We start from the raw sequence: 14,310 nt of genomic DNA, 5'->3' as shown, positions 1-14,310 counted from the left end.
GCGCTGGCCCCTGGCCTCTTGAGTGAGATGGGCGCACAACCCCAGAGTCTGTCAAGACTGGCCCGTACGGGCAGGGGTACCTTTACCTTTACCTTTACTCTACCAAATGGGCATAATGAATTACTCTGGAATGGCCATACAGCTGAACATTCACAAAACCCTTTGGCTGCGAGATGTCTTTTTCAGGCTTTGTGAACCAATAAAAAGTTGATTATTAGACAGTCACACATGGTAGCATAAAAACTGTAAAAATGTGCAATTACAGATTTGGTATGTACTCTTTTAAGTTCTATTTTGAGATTGGGGGGGAGATGACTTGTTAAGAGAATCATCTTCTTTGGCGATCACTCATAGCTGACTAAGATTGTCTTCCATAAACATGGTTTTAACAGTAAGTCCGTAAGTGACTGTGGAGTCCAATTCTGGACCAACATGTCATTCCACAGTGGGGACATTGGTTTCCAGACAGGAGTGGATCACAGTGTGGATTTGCCAAGTGTGCCTTCCTCTTAGCACGTTTCTCCCTTGTGTCCTGAGTTCGAATGTCTTCAAAGCCCATGACACCTTTGGTAAAGGCTGTTCTCCAACTGGAGCGCTCACAAGCCAGTGTTTCCCAGTTGTCGGTGTTTATACTACATTTTTTTTTTAGATTTGCCTTGAGACAGTCTTTAAACCTCTTTTGTTGACCACCAGCATTAATATATAGCTCATTTCATGTTTTTGGAATTGTATATCCAAGGTTGTCATTTGCTTTTCGCTTTAGCGGAAGTACTGATCTACTTGGCAGTTTAAACTTTTCAAACGACTACCCAAATCGGAGGCGTCCTCAAACAGAAATGCACCTTCTAATCCAGCATCAGTCAAGCAAAGCCCCTTCAGCAGCCTACAAACAAACCTGCATTATCTTGGGGGGGGGGGGGGTTAGCTAAGTGACCCTTGAGGTCCTTTCCAACCAGGGGTGCCAACTTGAGTAAAATATTGGGGGAGGCAGGTAAGCCCCATACCACATAATCCATCACAAGATACACACATACTTTGAATGGCAATGCCCATCAACTCTGGGGTGGGGGCCCGGCCCCCTCAAATATTTTATTGAGGGGGGATCGCGAAGGGACCTTGGCCCCTAATAATAATCATAATAATAATTTATTATTTATACCCCGCCCATCTGGCTGGGTTTCCCCAGCCACTCTGGGCGGCTTCCAACAAAACACTAAAATACAATAACCTATTCAACATTAAAAGCTTCCCTAAACAGGGCTGCCTTCAGATGCCTTCTAAAAGTTTGGTAGGTATTTTTCTCTTTGACATCTGGTGGGAGGGCGTTCCGCAGGGCGGGTGCCACCACCGAGAAGGCCCTCTGCCTGGTTCCCTGTAACTTGGCTTCTCGCAGCGAGGGAACCGCCAGAAGGCCTTCGGCGCTGGACCTCAGTGCAGAACGATGGAGACACTCCTTCAGATATACTGGACCGAGGCCGTTTAGGGCTTTCAAGGTCAGCACCAACACTTTGAATTGTGCTGGGAAACGTACTAGGAGCCAATGTAGGTCTTTCAAGAGCGGTGTTATGTGGTCTTGGTGGCTGCTCCCAGTCACCAGTCTAGCTGCCGCATTCTGGATTAGTTGCAGTTTCCGGGTCACCTTCAAAGGTAGCCCCACATAGAGCACATTGCAGTAGTCCAAGCGAGAGATAACCAGAGCATGCACCACTATGGCAAGACAGTCCGCAGGCAGGTAGGGTCTCAGCCTGCATTTGCTCTCCTACTTCCAAAATACCATTGCACGATTCCTTCAGGTGTTGGGGCCCAACAGGGCCTTCTAGTCGTCGACCCCCTTACCCAAAGCTGCGGGGGAAGTTGTCTCCTGAGCCCACCCCCCAAATAAACCCGCTCTGAGGAGAACCGAGTCCCCTTCACAGCGCTAGGCCTCGCTTCAGCCCCCGGCCGCCGCCGCGCTGCGCCTGCCAGAAGCAAGGCCCTCCCGCCTCCCACGTTCCCTCACGCGAGGCCCAGGCCTCGGCCTCGGCGTGAGGGGCGGGCCGAGCGAGCGAGCGAGAGGCCTCCTGGGATGCCGCCTCCTGACGCAGCTCCTCCCTGCCCGCCGTGGCTCCGCTGCAGGCCGCTTGCCGCCGCCTCCTCCTCCGCGCATGTGCCTCAGGCTTTCGTAGCGGCGACGACAGCGGCAGCCGCGGAGACCACCACGACGACGCCGGGGCTTCCGCCTCCTCCCATGGCCGGGACGCGCTGGGTGCTGGGCGCGCTGCTCCGGGGCTGCGGCTGTAGCTGCAGCAGTTGCCGCCAGACCGGCGCGGCCTGCCTGCCGCTGCGCCACGCCGCCTCAGTCTCCTCCTCAGCCGTCCCCTCCGCCTCCGCCGGTTCCCTCGGCCTTTCCGGCCGCCGCCGCCTCCTGTTCTTGCTCGGGGCAGCCACGCAGAGCCGCGGGTTCGCCGGCTCCGCCGGGCCTCTGCCCGGCTTCGGCGCCCTGAGGAGCTCGCTGCTGCCTCCGGCCCTCGCGGGGAGATGCTACAGCCAGGTAAGGGCCCTCCTGAGGGGAGGGGAAACGGGGAACTGCCACCCCCAATACTTGGGGGCGCCTTTGGGAAATGGGTCTCCACACACACAGCCTCCCAAAAGTGGGCGCGTGAGAGAAATGCTGTTTATTTCGTTTCTGTACCGCTTTGTGGTGTTTTTCTCTCCCCACCCCGCCTTCGACAGGGGATCGTGTTCGTGCCTTTGCTCCCGAGGAGTGCAGGGCGGGTGGTGCCTTTTTTTATCCTCGCGACTGCCCTTTGGAGGTGGGCTGGGTGTGTGTGTGTGACGGAGACAGACCCTGGCCCAAGGTCACCCCACGTACCTTATGGCCAGTGGCGAAGCGTGGGTTGTCAGCACCCGGGGCAAGGCAAGTAATTTGCACCCCCTAACCCGTGGATTTGCGCCCCCTAACCCTAACCCCCAGATGTTGCGGCTGGCCCCCCCTGCACCCCCCCACGCTACGCCACTGCTTATGGCTGAGTGGGAATTGGGACGGGCTCTCTGGACGGCATGGCTTCTTCCTTTTGCTCACTTACACACACGTGCGCACACAAACACACGTGTGTGTGTACACATATACATATATTCATACACAACACAGGGAAAGCTAAAATACTGCTCCCCCAAACTGATGTTATTGGTTGGGTCATTTCCTGAGATTTATATGCCGCTTGGCTGTACGACGAAAAACCCTCAAAAGCGGTTTGCACAAGATCTTGCATCTTGAAGGATGAAAGAGTGATACCGTCACTAAAAAGGAAAAAAGGACACAGCCAGAATTTGAAACATACAAGAAGTTAAAAGCACAGGAACATAAATAAAGACTCACGTTGGTGTAGAGGCCTTGTAACGGGGGGGGGGGGGGGATGCGGTCCAATCGCCTTCTCAGTCTGGCCCACTGATGGTCTGGGAATCAACGTGTTTTTACATGAGTAGAATGTGTCCTTTTATTTAAAATGCATCTCTGGGTTTTTTGCGGGGCCTGCCTGGTGTTTTTACATGAGTGGAATGTGTTCTTTTATTTAAAATGCATCTCTGGGTTATTTGTGGGGATAGGAATTTGTTCATTTCCCCCCTCAAAATATAGTCTGGCCCACCACATGGTCTGAGATGGACCGGACCTCGGCTGAAAAAGGTTGCTGACCCCTGAGCTATTGCCTGCTCTTCCCAACAGTCTCTAAAGAAGCTCCCCACCCCCTATTTCCCAGGGCGAAGCTGTATTCTGAAGGACTAGGAAGAAACCACTTGTCTTCCTAAACTGCAGCTGCAGGGGCCACGGGATTATGTAGTCAGAGCAAGTTTGGGGATTCTCTCCCCAACCAAGCTGCTTGAGGGCGGTCCTTCTGACCATGGTATTCTGTGTTCTTTCTCTCCTGGAGCTGACCAGATGGGAAGGAAACCTGGGTGCTGTTTGCTGGGTTTTCAGGTCGCCCCATTGCCCTTTCTAGTGCAACGAGAAGACAACAGCTTCTGTGATATGACAGAAGCTTCTTGAGCATTCTTACATTTGGGGTGAGGTGGGGAGAGGGGATCTGCTGGATAGGAAAGGGACCTTGAGTACTGGAGTCCTACTTCTGACCTGGCATGGCAGGTGAAGGAGAAGCCTTAGGGTTTCAGTGGCTGGACACCTGGAAGTATGGTGCTGGCCATGCAAAAAACAGCACTGCTGGCTGCCTAGCTGTGACCCCCTAATGTGAGGGTGCTACCCTGAACACCTTTGGAAGGAAGAATGGCATATAAATTAATAACTAAATAAGTAATAGATCCCAGTTCCCTACCCACATCTCTAACTATAATATTCCAAATTCTGGAGAAAGCCAGAAGACATGATCATTGAATGGGCATTCATTCTGACTTGTTTGTGGGAAAGTTAGATGCAGTTGCATCAAAGCAAGTGTTATCCAGCACTTTCCAGTGCATTTTTTCAGTTTTTTGCTTATCACCAAAAATCAGATATTTTGGAGAAGTGGGTTTGTTGCACAAGACTTCCCAATCAGCTATAACTGGGCAGCCTAGATTTGCCAGTATGTGAGTGAGGTGGAATCTGCACACATAGAAATACCGTTCTGAAAATGCTTTTTTAAAAAAGCGTTTTTAGAAATACATTGAATTTTCCATAAGGCTCACCATCTAATGCCACATTGCATATTGTACTTCAGACACGCTTAAAACATTTTATTTGCAGCTATATAGCTGAGTCCTCAATCTCACCTAATTGTTGACTAACCCTGGCCCTCAGATGTTTAAGCGGAAACATCCAAATTCAGCTAGGTACCCATTGCTTCACCACGTGGTCCTAGTAACTGAGGAGAGGTTTTTCCCCCCCACTCTTTGTGCATATTTAAGATTAAAGCAGCAATTGTAATCCATTCTTGATTGAGAGTCATTTGAAGTAATCAAGAATGCCGCCCTTGTTCCTTCACTTCTGCTTTCCTTTCAAATTATATTAATAATAATAATCTATTTATTTATTATATGCTCTCAGCAAATATGTAACATAAACTCTTTTCATCATCCAGATCATAATGTGTTTTCACCTTGGTGCTAAGAAAATTTCCCATTCCATTGAAGAGACACACTTGTGACATTGAGGACATCCCTCAGAGCTATGTTAGAGTATCACATGTGCTTTTTAAGCAATCTGGTCCCTGCATGGGACATGCACAGGATGCTTCAGTCCACTTGTCACATTGCAGTGATGTCAGGTGACCTATTTTTGCCCATGTGATTTGAAAACAAACCTTGCAAGCAATCGGCTGATTTCAAGTGCAGACGAAGCCCTGCAAGTAGTGCTCCTCCAGTGTATGGCGTCAGGTGTAGGGAAGGTGGGCATGGCTTGGCTGAAATGGCCTCACAGGCCTAAATAGGTCCATGGGTCCCACCCTTGTCTAGATAATACAGAACTAAATGGACCAATAGTTTGACTCGGCACGAGGCAGATACCTATATTCCTGACTCATAAATTGTGCCCTGATTATATGTTTAGTTACAAATATAATGTTGAAACGACAACTCTCTCTTTGAAGGAGCACAGCCCTCCATTTCATGATGAATATCCGCCTCTCTCAGAGTATGACCCATCTCCAACTAAGTCACGTGGCGAGGAAGATGATGTGTATCTTATTCGGGCCCAGGGTCTGCCTTACTCCTGCACCGAGGAAGATGTTCTCAACTTTTTTTCAGGTAATTTCATTCCCCCCCCCCCCGACCAACCCACATGGCGACGTGGCTAAGGGTCTGGACTACAAATCACATAAAATGCATGCTTTAAAGTTGCATGTTGGGTTTTTTATTGGGGGGCAGGGAGGCTGGTCCAAACTGGGGCTGCCAGGAGGGAGAGGCAATGCGCTTAAAGCAGCTTCTCTCTTTCAGCTGGAGGGCGCATGGGCACAGCCAGGATTTATGTTGTGGGGGGCAGGACCCCCACCTGTCATCATCCTCTGTCTGGCTCTGTCTAGCAGATTCAGAATGAAATGTCTCAACAACAGTTGTTTTAAATTACTTTCCTTTGACCCCAAGTGCTCAGAAAAATCTGTCAAAATCTTTCTACAATTTCTACTTTTAGTTCAGTATTTTTATTTATTTACTTGATTTAGGAGGAGGCAGCTTCCCCCACACCCACGAGAGGGCGGGGAACATATTTGTTTGTATTGATCTCTCAGCAGCTCTGAGAGCCTTTCCAGCTGTAGAGCAGGATAAAAATGTTTCCAGTAAATAAGGCTACATACACTAATGTGAGACACATATGCTGAATTGAACTATGCAAGAGTTCTGGCTAACCAATTAATTAAGTTTAGATTTCCATGCTGGCACAATATGTCTGGGACTGTGTACTTCTGTTGAATCTGTTCAGAACTGTATTGATCGCCTACATTTCTGTAGAGCTGCTCCTGGTTGTGGAGCCTGTAAAATGGCTATTTTCAGAAGCTCACAATTCCCTAGGCGTACTCATTGGCTAAAGCAATTAATCACTGTTGTATGTTTTAATAAGCGCAGAGGGTTTATAAGTAACTTGGCACACCGTGGAAGAGCATCTTTAAAAGTAGCAGTAATGTGCCAACATACTGAATTCCCAGTTCTGTAGCTGAGTGGAGTTGTTGAATCCTTGGAGCTTTTAATACAACCCTGGAGATACTGGACAGTCGTCCAAATAGGGCTACCTCATTCAGGCCTTGTCCCTTTGGTGTAGGGGAATTTAGTGGCATTCTGGTATGAAACATCAAAATGTCCCATTGCATCTGAATCAGAAAAGAAGGCACCTGACGTTCCTTCATCTGCCTACTTGTAGGCAGCAAGATTCGAAATGGTGTGAATGGCATCCACTTCCTCTTAAACCGAGATGGCAAACGCAGAGGAGATGCTTTGGTTGAACTGGAGTCAGAACAGGATGTGCAAAACGCCTTGGAGAAGCACAGAAGATATCTGGGTCAGCGTTATGTGGAAGGTAAGCTTCTTTTTTTGCTCGGGATTAAGTATGATTTAAGAACTCATCGCACTATTCAGCTAGTCATCGCACTATTCAAAAAAACTCTTGTTGGTTTTTTCCCCACTGCAGTTTTTGAAATACATAATGAGGATGTTGATGCCATCATGAAGAGCTTGCACTCCAGTTCAACATCTGTGACAAACGATGGAGTGGTGAGACTGAGAGGCCTTCCCTACAGCTGCAATGAAATGGATATTTCTGAGTTCTTCTCAGGTGATTCTGCGTGGAGTAGCGATTCTGTGAGCAAGTGATTGTGAGCCTGTGTCATCTAACGAAATGGGGATTTTTTAAAAAAAAATCACCTTGGAAAAATCTTGTTTGTTGTACACCTGGTATGGAGATGTCAAATGGGGTTTCTAGGGTGAGCAGGAAAAGTTAACTCAAAGTGGGGGAGGGGGTGCAGAAGCAGGTTTAGATATGACTAGAAACTCCTTGTTTTCAGATCAGGAAGAATTATGAGTAATTTTTTTTTCCAGATCAGGAAGAATTCTGATAAAGAGGATACAAGGATCATCTGATAGCGTTACTGGAATTGTTCTTTCCCAGAAGGGTCAAGTAACAGAATAATTCAGAAAATAGTTTTTAGTGGTGGCGATATTTTGTCACACAGGGTAGAATTAAATGGACACATTGTTTCACATTTAGGTTTAATCTGACACCTGGCAGTGAACCAAAGCTGAACATACCATCATAGTGAATCTGCTTTATCTAATTTTGTGCTGTATGAACAAGTGCCCTAGGGGGCCTCCTGCATATCTCGTGTGTGTGTGTGTATTTAAATTGAATGGGAGCAGGTCAAAAGGGATGCAGGTAGAAACAGGAGAGTCTTTTGTTTCATGTATTGTATGTTTAGCTTCAGGCTCTTGAGACTGATCCATAACATTTTTGCATCAGTTTGTAAATTGTACAAGAACCAAGTGCTAAAGTGTTAGTGCCGCTATATTTAAGGCAGCCTTTGATGTGCAATTTTATCATGGAGCGTGGGTTCACATTTTGCTCCTCTTAGGAAGAACAGAGCAAAATGTGCCCTGCTGCTACTGTAATGCCTTCTCTTGCAGGTTTGACTATAGTCGACATAACATTTGTCATGGACCAGAGGGGAAGAAGGAAAACGGGAGAAGCATTTGTGGTGTTTGCTACCCCTGAGATGGCTAATCAAGCCTTGTTGAAGCATAAAGAGGAAATTGGGAGCCGGTATGTTGCTACTGGATCCATGAGAGGAGTGGTGGATATATATTTTTAAAACAAAAAAAAGCAGGTGGAAGTTGGATGTATGCTGTCTCCTCTAATCAAAACATTTATGCTGGATTGGTTGTTGTGAGAAGGGATGGGACTTGAGAGAGGGTGATTGTATGTACCTACATATATACATGGCTTGTTCTGGTCCATGGGGTCACGAAGAGTCGGACACAACTAAACAACAACAACATATATACATTCCAGTATTGTGTGTTTAAGTAGCTAGCAGTGGATATTGGACTAGAGAAACCTGGGTTTGAATTCTGGTGTCAGTCATGGATTTCACATGGTAGATTTCAACAGGGCCTTGTCTTCTGCTCCAGTTGTCATTTTAAATGAGAATAATAATATTGACTCGCTTTATAAGCTTGTCAAGAAAATAAATGAGGGAGAGAAAATACTCTGAATTGGTTCACATGTAATAAATAATGGTTTTGCATTACATGAATGAACCTTGAGCTTGTATACTCCCTCATCCCCTCGTACACTCCAGTTTTCCCTGCATTTGCATTTAACTATTTGCTCTTACATCTGAGCCGGCAAACGAAGGCTTGAACTTTCCCTGTAAGCCATAATTTCAAAACATAGGTTAATTGTGGTTTGGATGTGACAGACCTGGCTTTACATTCTGGTTTAGTTCTTACGTAGATTTGAATACATTCCTCTCTCTGTTTCTGGTTTTTACAAAAGTAGGAGTGCCAGGAGCTTGTTGTCTGAACTGAGCCTTTGCGTATTTGGTAAATATCAATCCTGATCTAACTCTTCTCACTTAAAAAAAAACAACCCCATTATAGATACATAGAAATATTCCCAAGCCAAAAGAGTGAAATTCGAACACACAATGGCTTTTTCCGGGGCAAGATGATGGGCTATCCCACTCTGAAACAAGATTCCGAATCTGTTTTTGACGAAAGTGAGTTGAATGAGGCCTTAAGACCGATTGCTACGTATGAAAGTGATAAAGAAAATGGTAAGTCCATACAATACTTATCATTTGAGACATCTTTGACCTGCCTCTTTATGTCCTCCACGTGTTGGAGAGAGGCAGACAAGACACAGATGTAATTTGCACACATTCATTCTGGCCTTGTTCACTTTACAGAAGTTTTTAAGCAAGCATTTGAAAAGACTCGGGATGTGTCAGAGTCTGGGAGTTTCTCCTCGCTTCACTTTGTTCATTTGAGGGGTCTGCCATTTCAAGCAACTGCACAAGATATTATAAATGTACGTAGGGGTAAGATCATTTAAAATATCCTGAACAATTTTATTAGGAACTACTGTATTTATCCTTCTAAATGGGAATTTTAGCTTTTGACAGTCACTGAAACTTACAAGTCCTGATTGGCCAGAAGCAGTTTGCAAGCAGTTTGCTAAAACTCATTCATCCCTGCACTTCTCTCCTGAATGCCACTACTTCTGACCTGTTCCCAATAAGCTTGTGCCGCCAGGAAAATCAAGAGCACATTAGAGTATTATTTCAACTTTTAAGTCTTGGAGAGGATTGAGACAGTGAATGGTAACAGCTTAATATTCACATTCAACAGCCCTGAAGATTGGGCTTATTGGTCTGTTACTCCTTCAGTACTAATTAGGCTCCCCATCTTGATTGTGACTGATTCCTGGCCTTTAGGAAAATGCTCAGAACCACTTAGTTGTGCATGAAAAGAGAGCGGAAATGATCTTACTTTAACATCAATCTCACACGATGAACAGCTTCTGAACTGAGGACCTTTTCAAAAGCAGTTTTGAGTATGGCATGGTCTGCACTTTTAAAGAAAACAAGTAAAATTTCAGCAGGACTTGTCCAAATTAGCTTTTTGATGACAATGCAAAGTGTGTAAGCTTCAGTTGTGGAACAGGTCCAGCTCTGGGCAACAAGCAATTTGGCTTATTATGTCTGGACAGCAGCTAAGACCTTTTAACACATTACTGCTAGTCTCAAATATAGAACAGTAATTCCACTGCTTCTGCTCGGTCTTGGTTTTCAGATTTTGATAATTAAATCTTGACTTTCACCCCACATGCCTTTCTTTAAAGTTCTTTGCTCCCCTGAAACCGGTGAGGATCACTATGGAATATAATTCAAGCGGGAAAGCAACGGGAGAAGCAGATGTTCACTTTGAGACACACGAAGATGCGATTGCAGCCATGGCCAAGAACAGGTCGAACGTGCGTAAGTGGAATGTCTGTATTTTCCCTGGGGACACAGGATTAGAAGGGGACTGCTGAAACACAGCAGTGTCAATTCAAAAGCAGGAGGAGTATATAGCAAGAGCCCTTTGAGAAGGTACATATTTTTTCCTTTAAAAATTCCTTGCGAAGATGTCCTCCTCTGATGTAAACTGCCGGGAACAGAAAGATGACAGGTTCTCTATTTTGCCCTTCCCACACCTGCCTTGAGTCAGTATAAGAAAAGATTCCAGAAGCGTTCAGATGATCCGGTTGCGCAAATAGAGAGAGCAAGAGGTCTTGCAGTGGGGCGAATGGGAAAAAACGTTTTGATTGCGCTTTTGATCATCCCAGTTGCAAGCTGCTTTGCCGGGGTGAGTGGATGTAGAGAAAACCATTTCTGCAGCATAATGCCTGAACCTGTTCTAACACAATACTGCAACAAAACCTAACAAAACCTAACACAATACTGCATTTTGAATTATTAGATGCATTGTGTGTGCCTTTTGAGCCTAGAAAATCATGGTTCGTATTTAGTTGCAAGGCCACTGATGACAAGTGAGGAATCCTTACCTGATGACATTGCACATCAGTATATGTCTAGCAGTTTCCAAAAGCAGGCAGGTCTTCTTCATTTGCAGTTCCAGAAGTCACCACACAGCTGTGGAGGGACCACTTTAAGCAGCTGTGCCTGCTGTAAACTGGCTTTCTGGAAAAACTGAGGTCAGTAATGTAGGTATCAGGTAATGGGGGCATGTAGTGCTTGATAAGTGATATGCATTGCTGCATAAACTTTTCCTGCACAAACATTTTAAAGCATGAACGGAAAGTTAAAGCTGTTCTTCTCTCCTACAGAGCATAGATACATTGAATTATTCCTGAATTCATCGCCAAGCAGAAAAAATGGTTGCCAGTGATGATGGCATAATTCCCAAAGTATAGGTGAGTGTTAAGGCAAACTTGAATTTATCTAGGAAACCAGACTGTTTGTCAAGTAAGCATCTGTAGAGATAATCCAATCTATAGCTGCAGTGAATTAAAACTTCTCAGAGTGGCCAATCAGATGCTTCTGGAGGTCATGAGGGTATCCAGCTCCCCAGTAACAGACATTCATGCAGCCATGATGATGTGTAACCACTGCCAAATCTTTTTCTCCATTACAGTAGGCAATTTCAGGCTTAAAACTTTTGGTTTAAGGTGCAAATTCTCTTTCTATGGGGTGTTATTCCATTTAATTCAAGGCTTTTAATGCAAACAGCAAATAATGGTGCAATATTAGAGAAGTAAGGTAGTGGGGAGCTGGTGGCTATTATGGGATTTTCATGAGGTAACCATGTGAAATGGCTTTGAGAAGCCTATACAGGAACAAGTTGTGCATGCTGTTCTCTGATCAGGTTACTGGAAGCTTTTCCCCACTTATACTCATGCATTCAGGATGAAAATTGAAAAGGTATTTTCTAGTGGAAGCAGTAATTCTTTTTCTGTTTTTCTTTTGTAATCTCTTCTCTGTTCTTACGTAAATTGTGACTTTTTGGAACATTGTCTCTATTTAAATACCTTGTGGTAGAGTTGGCTATAATAAAAAAAGCAGTCAACCAAATTTAGAGCAGCACTAATAAGAGATCTCATATTCGGGATTTAAGTCTGCGTTGCTAAAAGAAAGTTAAAAACTAAATTCTGCATACATATTCTTTTGTATAATTTTGCTGATCCTGGAAAGGAGAGAGCTTTGCTCTTTGACAACTGGAAACCTCCCTGGGCTAAGATTGCTGCTAATTATAGCTCTCATAGTCTTTTAAGCCTGTATTTGCAGGCATAAGGACTGTTGAGATTCTCCAAATGCTAATGACACCCAGCATGTTACTGTTGTGTTACATTTGAGAGCTAAAGAAAGAGGAGGGTATTGGGCCAGGATGACTTGCATTCATATTTGTTAATTCAACACCCTCTTTCCCAACAGGATAAATCAAGATGCATTTCATTTGCACATTTTCCTAGAGCTGGAATATAGGCGTCCCCATAACCAGCAAGGATAAATTCTAAAGGACACTTTTTCTCCTGAATTGCCTTTCAAAGTAAATCTAGCAGCTGCAGCTGCAACCCTACAAATGGTTTGTGTAGGATCTGTTTAAAACCAAAATTAAAGTTGAACTGTCCTTAAGCTTCTTGTTACATGTCCTGGTAGACTGGGGGCCAAGCTATGATGCACACAGGGTTACGTAAATGTCAGTTTCTAAACCACGGATGGTTCAGATGCGTTGCTGATTGTTTCACTGTGGTTAAGCAAGATAGATGTGGGCTCTGATTTCAATCCCAACTCAACCGTTAAACAAAGTTAGGGGGAGACGTGTGAGATTCTGTAGCCTGCTGCCAATTGCTTATCGGTGGTAGGTAGAACAGTGTTACATCTGCACCAGTCTGTTGCATGGAACTTAATGCCAGAACTGCTCTGATACAGTAATTCATGGTAGGAATTCTGTGGGTCACCAGAAGACTGAAATGCCCCATAGGAGAGATAATTGCCCAAAGAAAGTCCCTTAATATTGACTAGGAGAGGGAAGCTGAATGGCAGCATATGCGCAGCCGAGCACACATGGGGCTTTTGGGTCAGATGTTAGATAGGGTGCTGAATACTGGCTATAAAGAAACTGCTATTTCTCCATAAGTAGCTTCAGCTGTATTAACATTTAACTCAGAAGTTAGCAGATTGTCATGTGTGTGGTAAAGACTTAATGCTTTCAGTCTTCATCCTAGTAAGATGGTTAGGTTGATGCAACAGCCCTTGGATCCAACTAATTCCTTACATGAAAACTGATTTTTACCATGTGAATGGTTTGAATTTACCATTACCTTGCTTGGTTCTGCCAGGACATGCGAGAGGACTGATAATACCGTTGCCAGCATTATACTTGTGCAGCCAAATCCCAGATGAATATGAAGTGTATGGTTGCTAACATATGCAGAAAGTTTAAAAATGCTAGTGCCCATACCTCAGCTTTTCAACTAAACTAGCTAGGCAATGAAAGGATTTTCAGATGGGTGATTAAAGATTGCCAGGTGCTTTAGGCCCCTCTGTATAAATCTGTTCTTTTCATAGTAGAGACCAGCAAGTTTGATAGGTGAAGCTGTGCCCAACTGCTGCTGCTACCGCTAAGTATAGTGACAAGTAGGTGTTAGACAAGTAGGTGTTAAACACTGCTTATTAGTTTTGCCTGTCTGATCAAGTCGATGTATTACTCTTAATAAATGAAAGTTTTTTTTCTTAATGCAGACACTGTGCTTCAGGGTTCTTTATCTGGTTTTGACACATTTCAACACAGCTTTCAAAGGCAATACCCGTCCATTAACCATAAGACCTCTAAGAACCACACCTTTCTTCTGATTGTACATAGAAGCTATTTTCAAAAGTAAATGTGTTGGTCAGTTTTGTGTACGATCAGAAGTGCAGCTAGGGTTTATAGAAAACTAGAAGATACAAAAAGTTCCATAAAAATAGTTTCGTCTACAAGGCAAGTTTGCCACAATATAAGGTACTGTGTCATTGAGTTGTTAAGCACAAGAGCCTTCCATCAAAAGTGGTTTGCCAATCCCTGTGTTTTTAATACTCTTGGTATCACTTGAAATACAAAAGCAGCCAAGGACTAGGCACTTTAAAATGCAGTGTGAAAAGCTCCCGTGTTAAAATAAAGGGGAACAGGCAGTTGTTGTGTACATCAACATGTTGACTGTGTTACATGCTTTAGTTTAAGTCATATGAGAATTAATGGACCTAAGAGCCATTTTGATTTATTTCAATGGGTTTACACTAAGTATATTATTTATTATTATTATTATTATTATTATTATTTTGTACCCCACCACTCTGGGCAGCTTCCAACAAAGATTAA

At 44.5% G+C, this 14,310-nt stretch overlaps 2 protein-coding genes across 2 annotated transcripts in view; one reads left to right on the top strand and one right to left on the bottom strand.

Moving 5' to 3' along the window:
* Positions 1-14,310, bottom strand: part of RUFY3 (RUN and FYVE domain containing 3) — a 231,185-nt gene that overhangs the window by 165,617 nt on the left and 51,258 nt on the right. The gene's annotated exons all lie outside the window — the stretch shown is intronic.
* Positions 1,725-13,693, top strand: GRSF1 (G-rich RNA sequence binding factor 1). Its single transcript, XM_083756647.1, has 10 exons — positions 1,725-2,530; positions 5,556-5,712; positions 6,818-6,973; positions 7,085-7,228; positions 8,074-8,209; positions 9,049-9,224; positions 9,357-9,478; positions 10,292-10,427; positions 11,279-11,365; positions 12,384-13,693. Exons 1-9 carry the CDS (start codon positions 2,066-2,068, stop codon positions 11,338-11,340), a joined length of 1,554 nt encoding a protein of 517 aa, XP_083612773.1. The 5' UTR covers positions 1,725-2,065; the 3' UTR covers positions 11,341-11,365; positions 12,384-13,693.

The sequence above is a fragment of the Podarcis gaigeae genome (assembly GCF_964106915.1).
Source record: "Podarcis gaigeae genome assembly, chromosome: 9".
NCBI lineage: Eukaryota > Metazoa > Chordata > Lepidosauria > Squamata > Lacertidae > Podarcis > Podarcis gaigeae.
The sequence above is the reverse complement of the archived record's forward strand: the minus strand, read 5'-3'. Positions and strand labels throughout refer to the sequence as shown.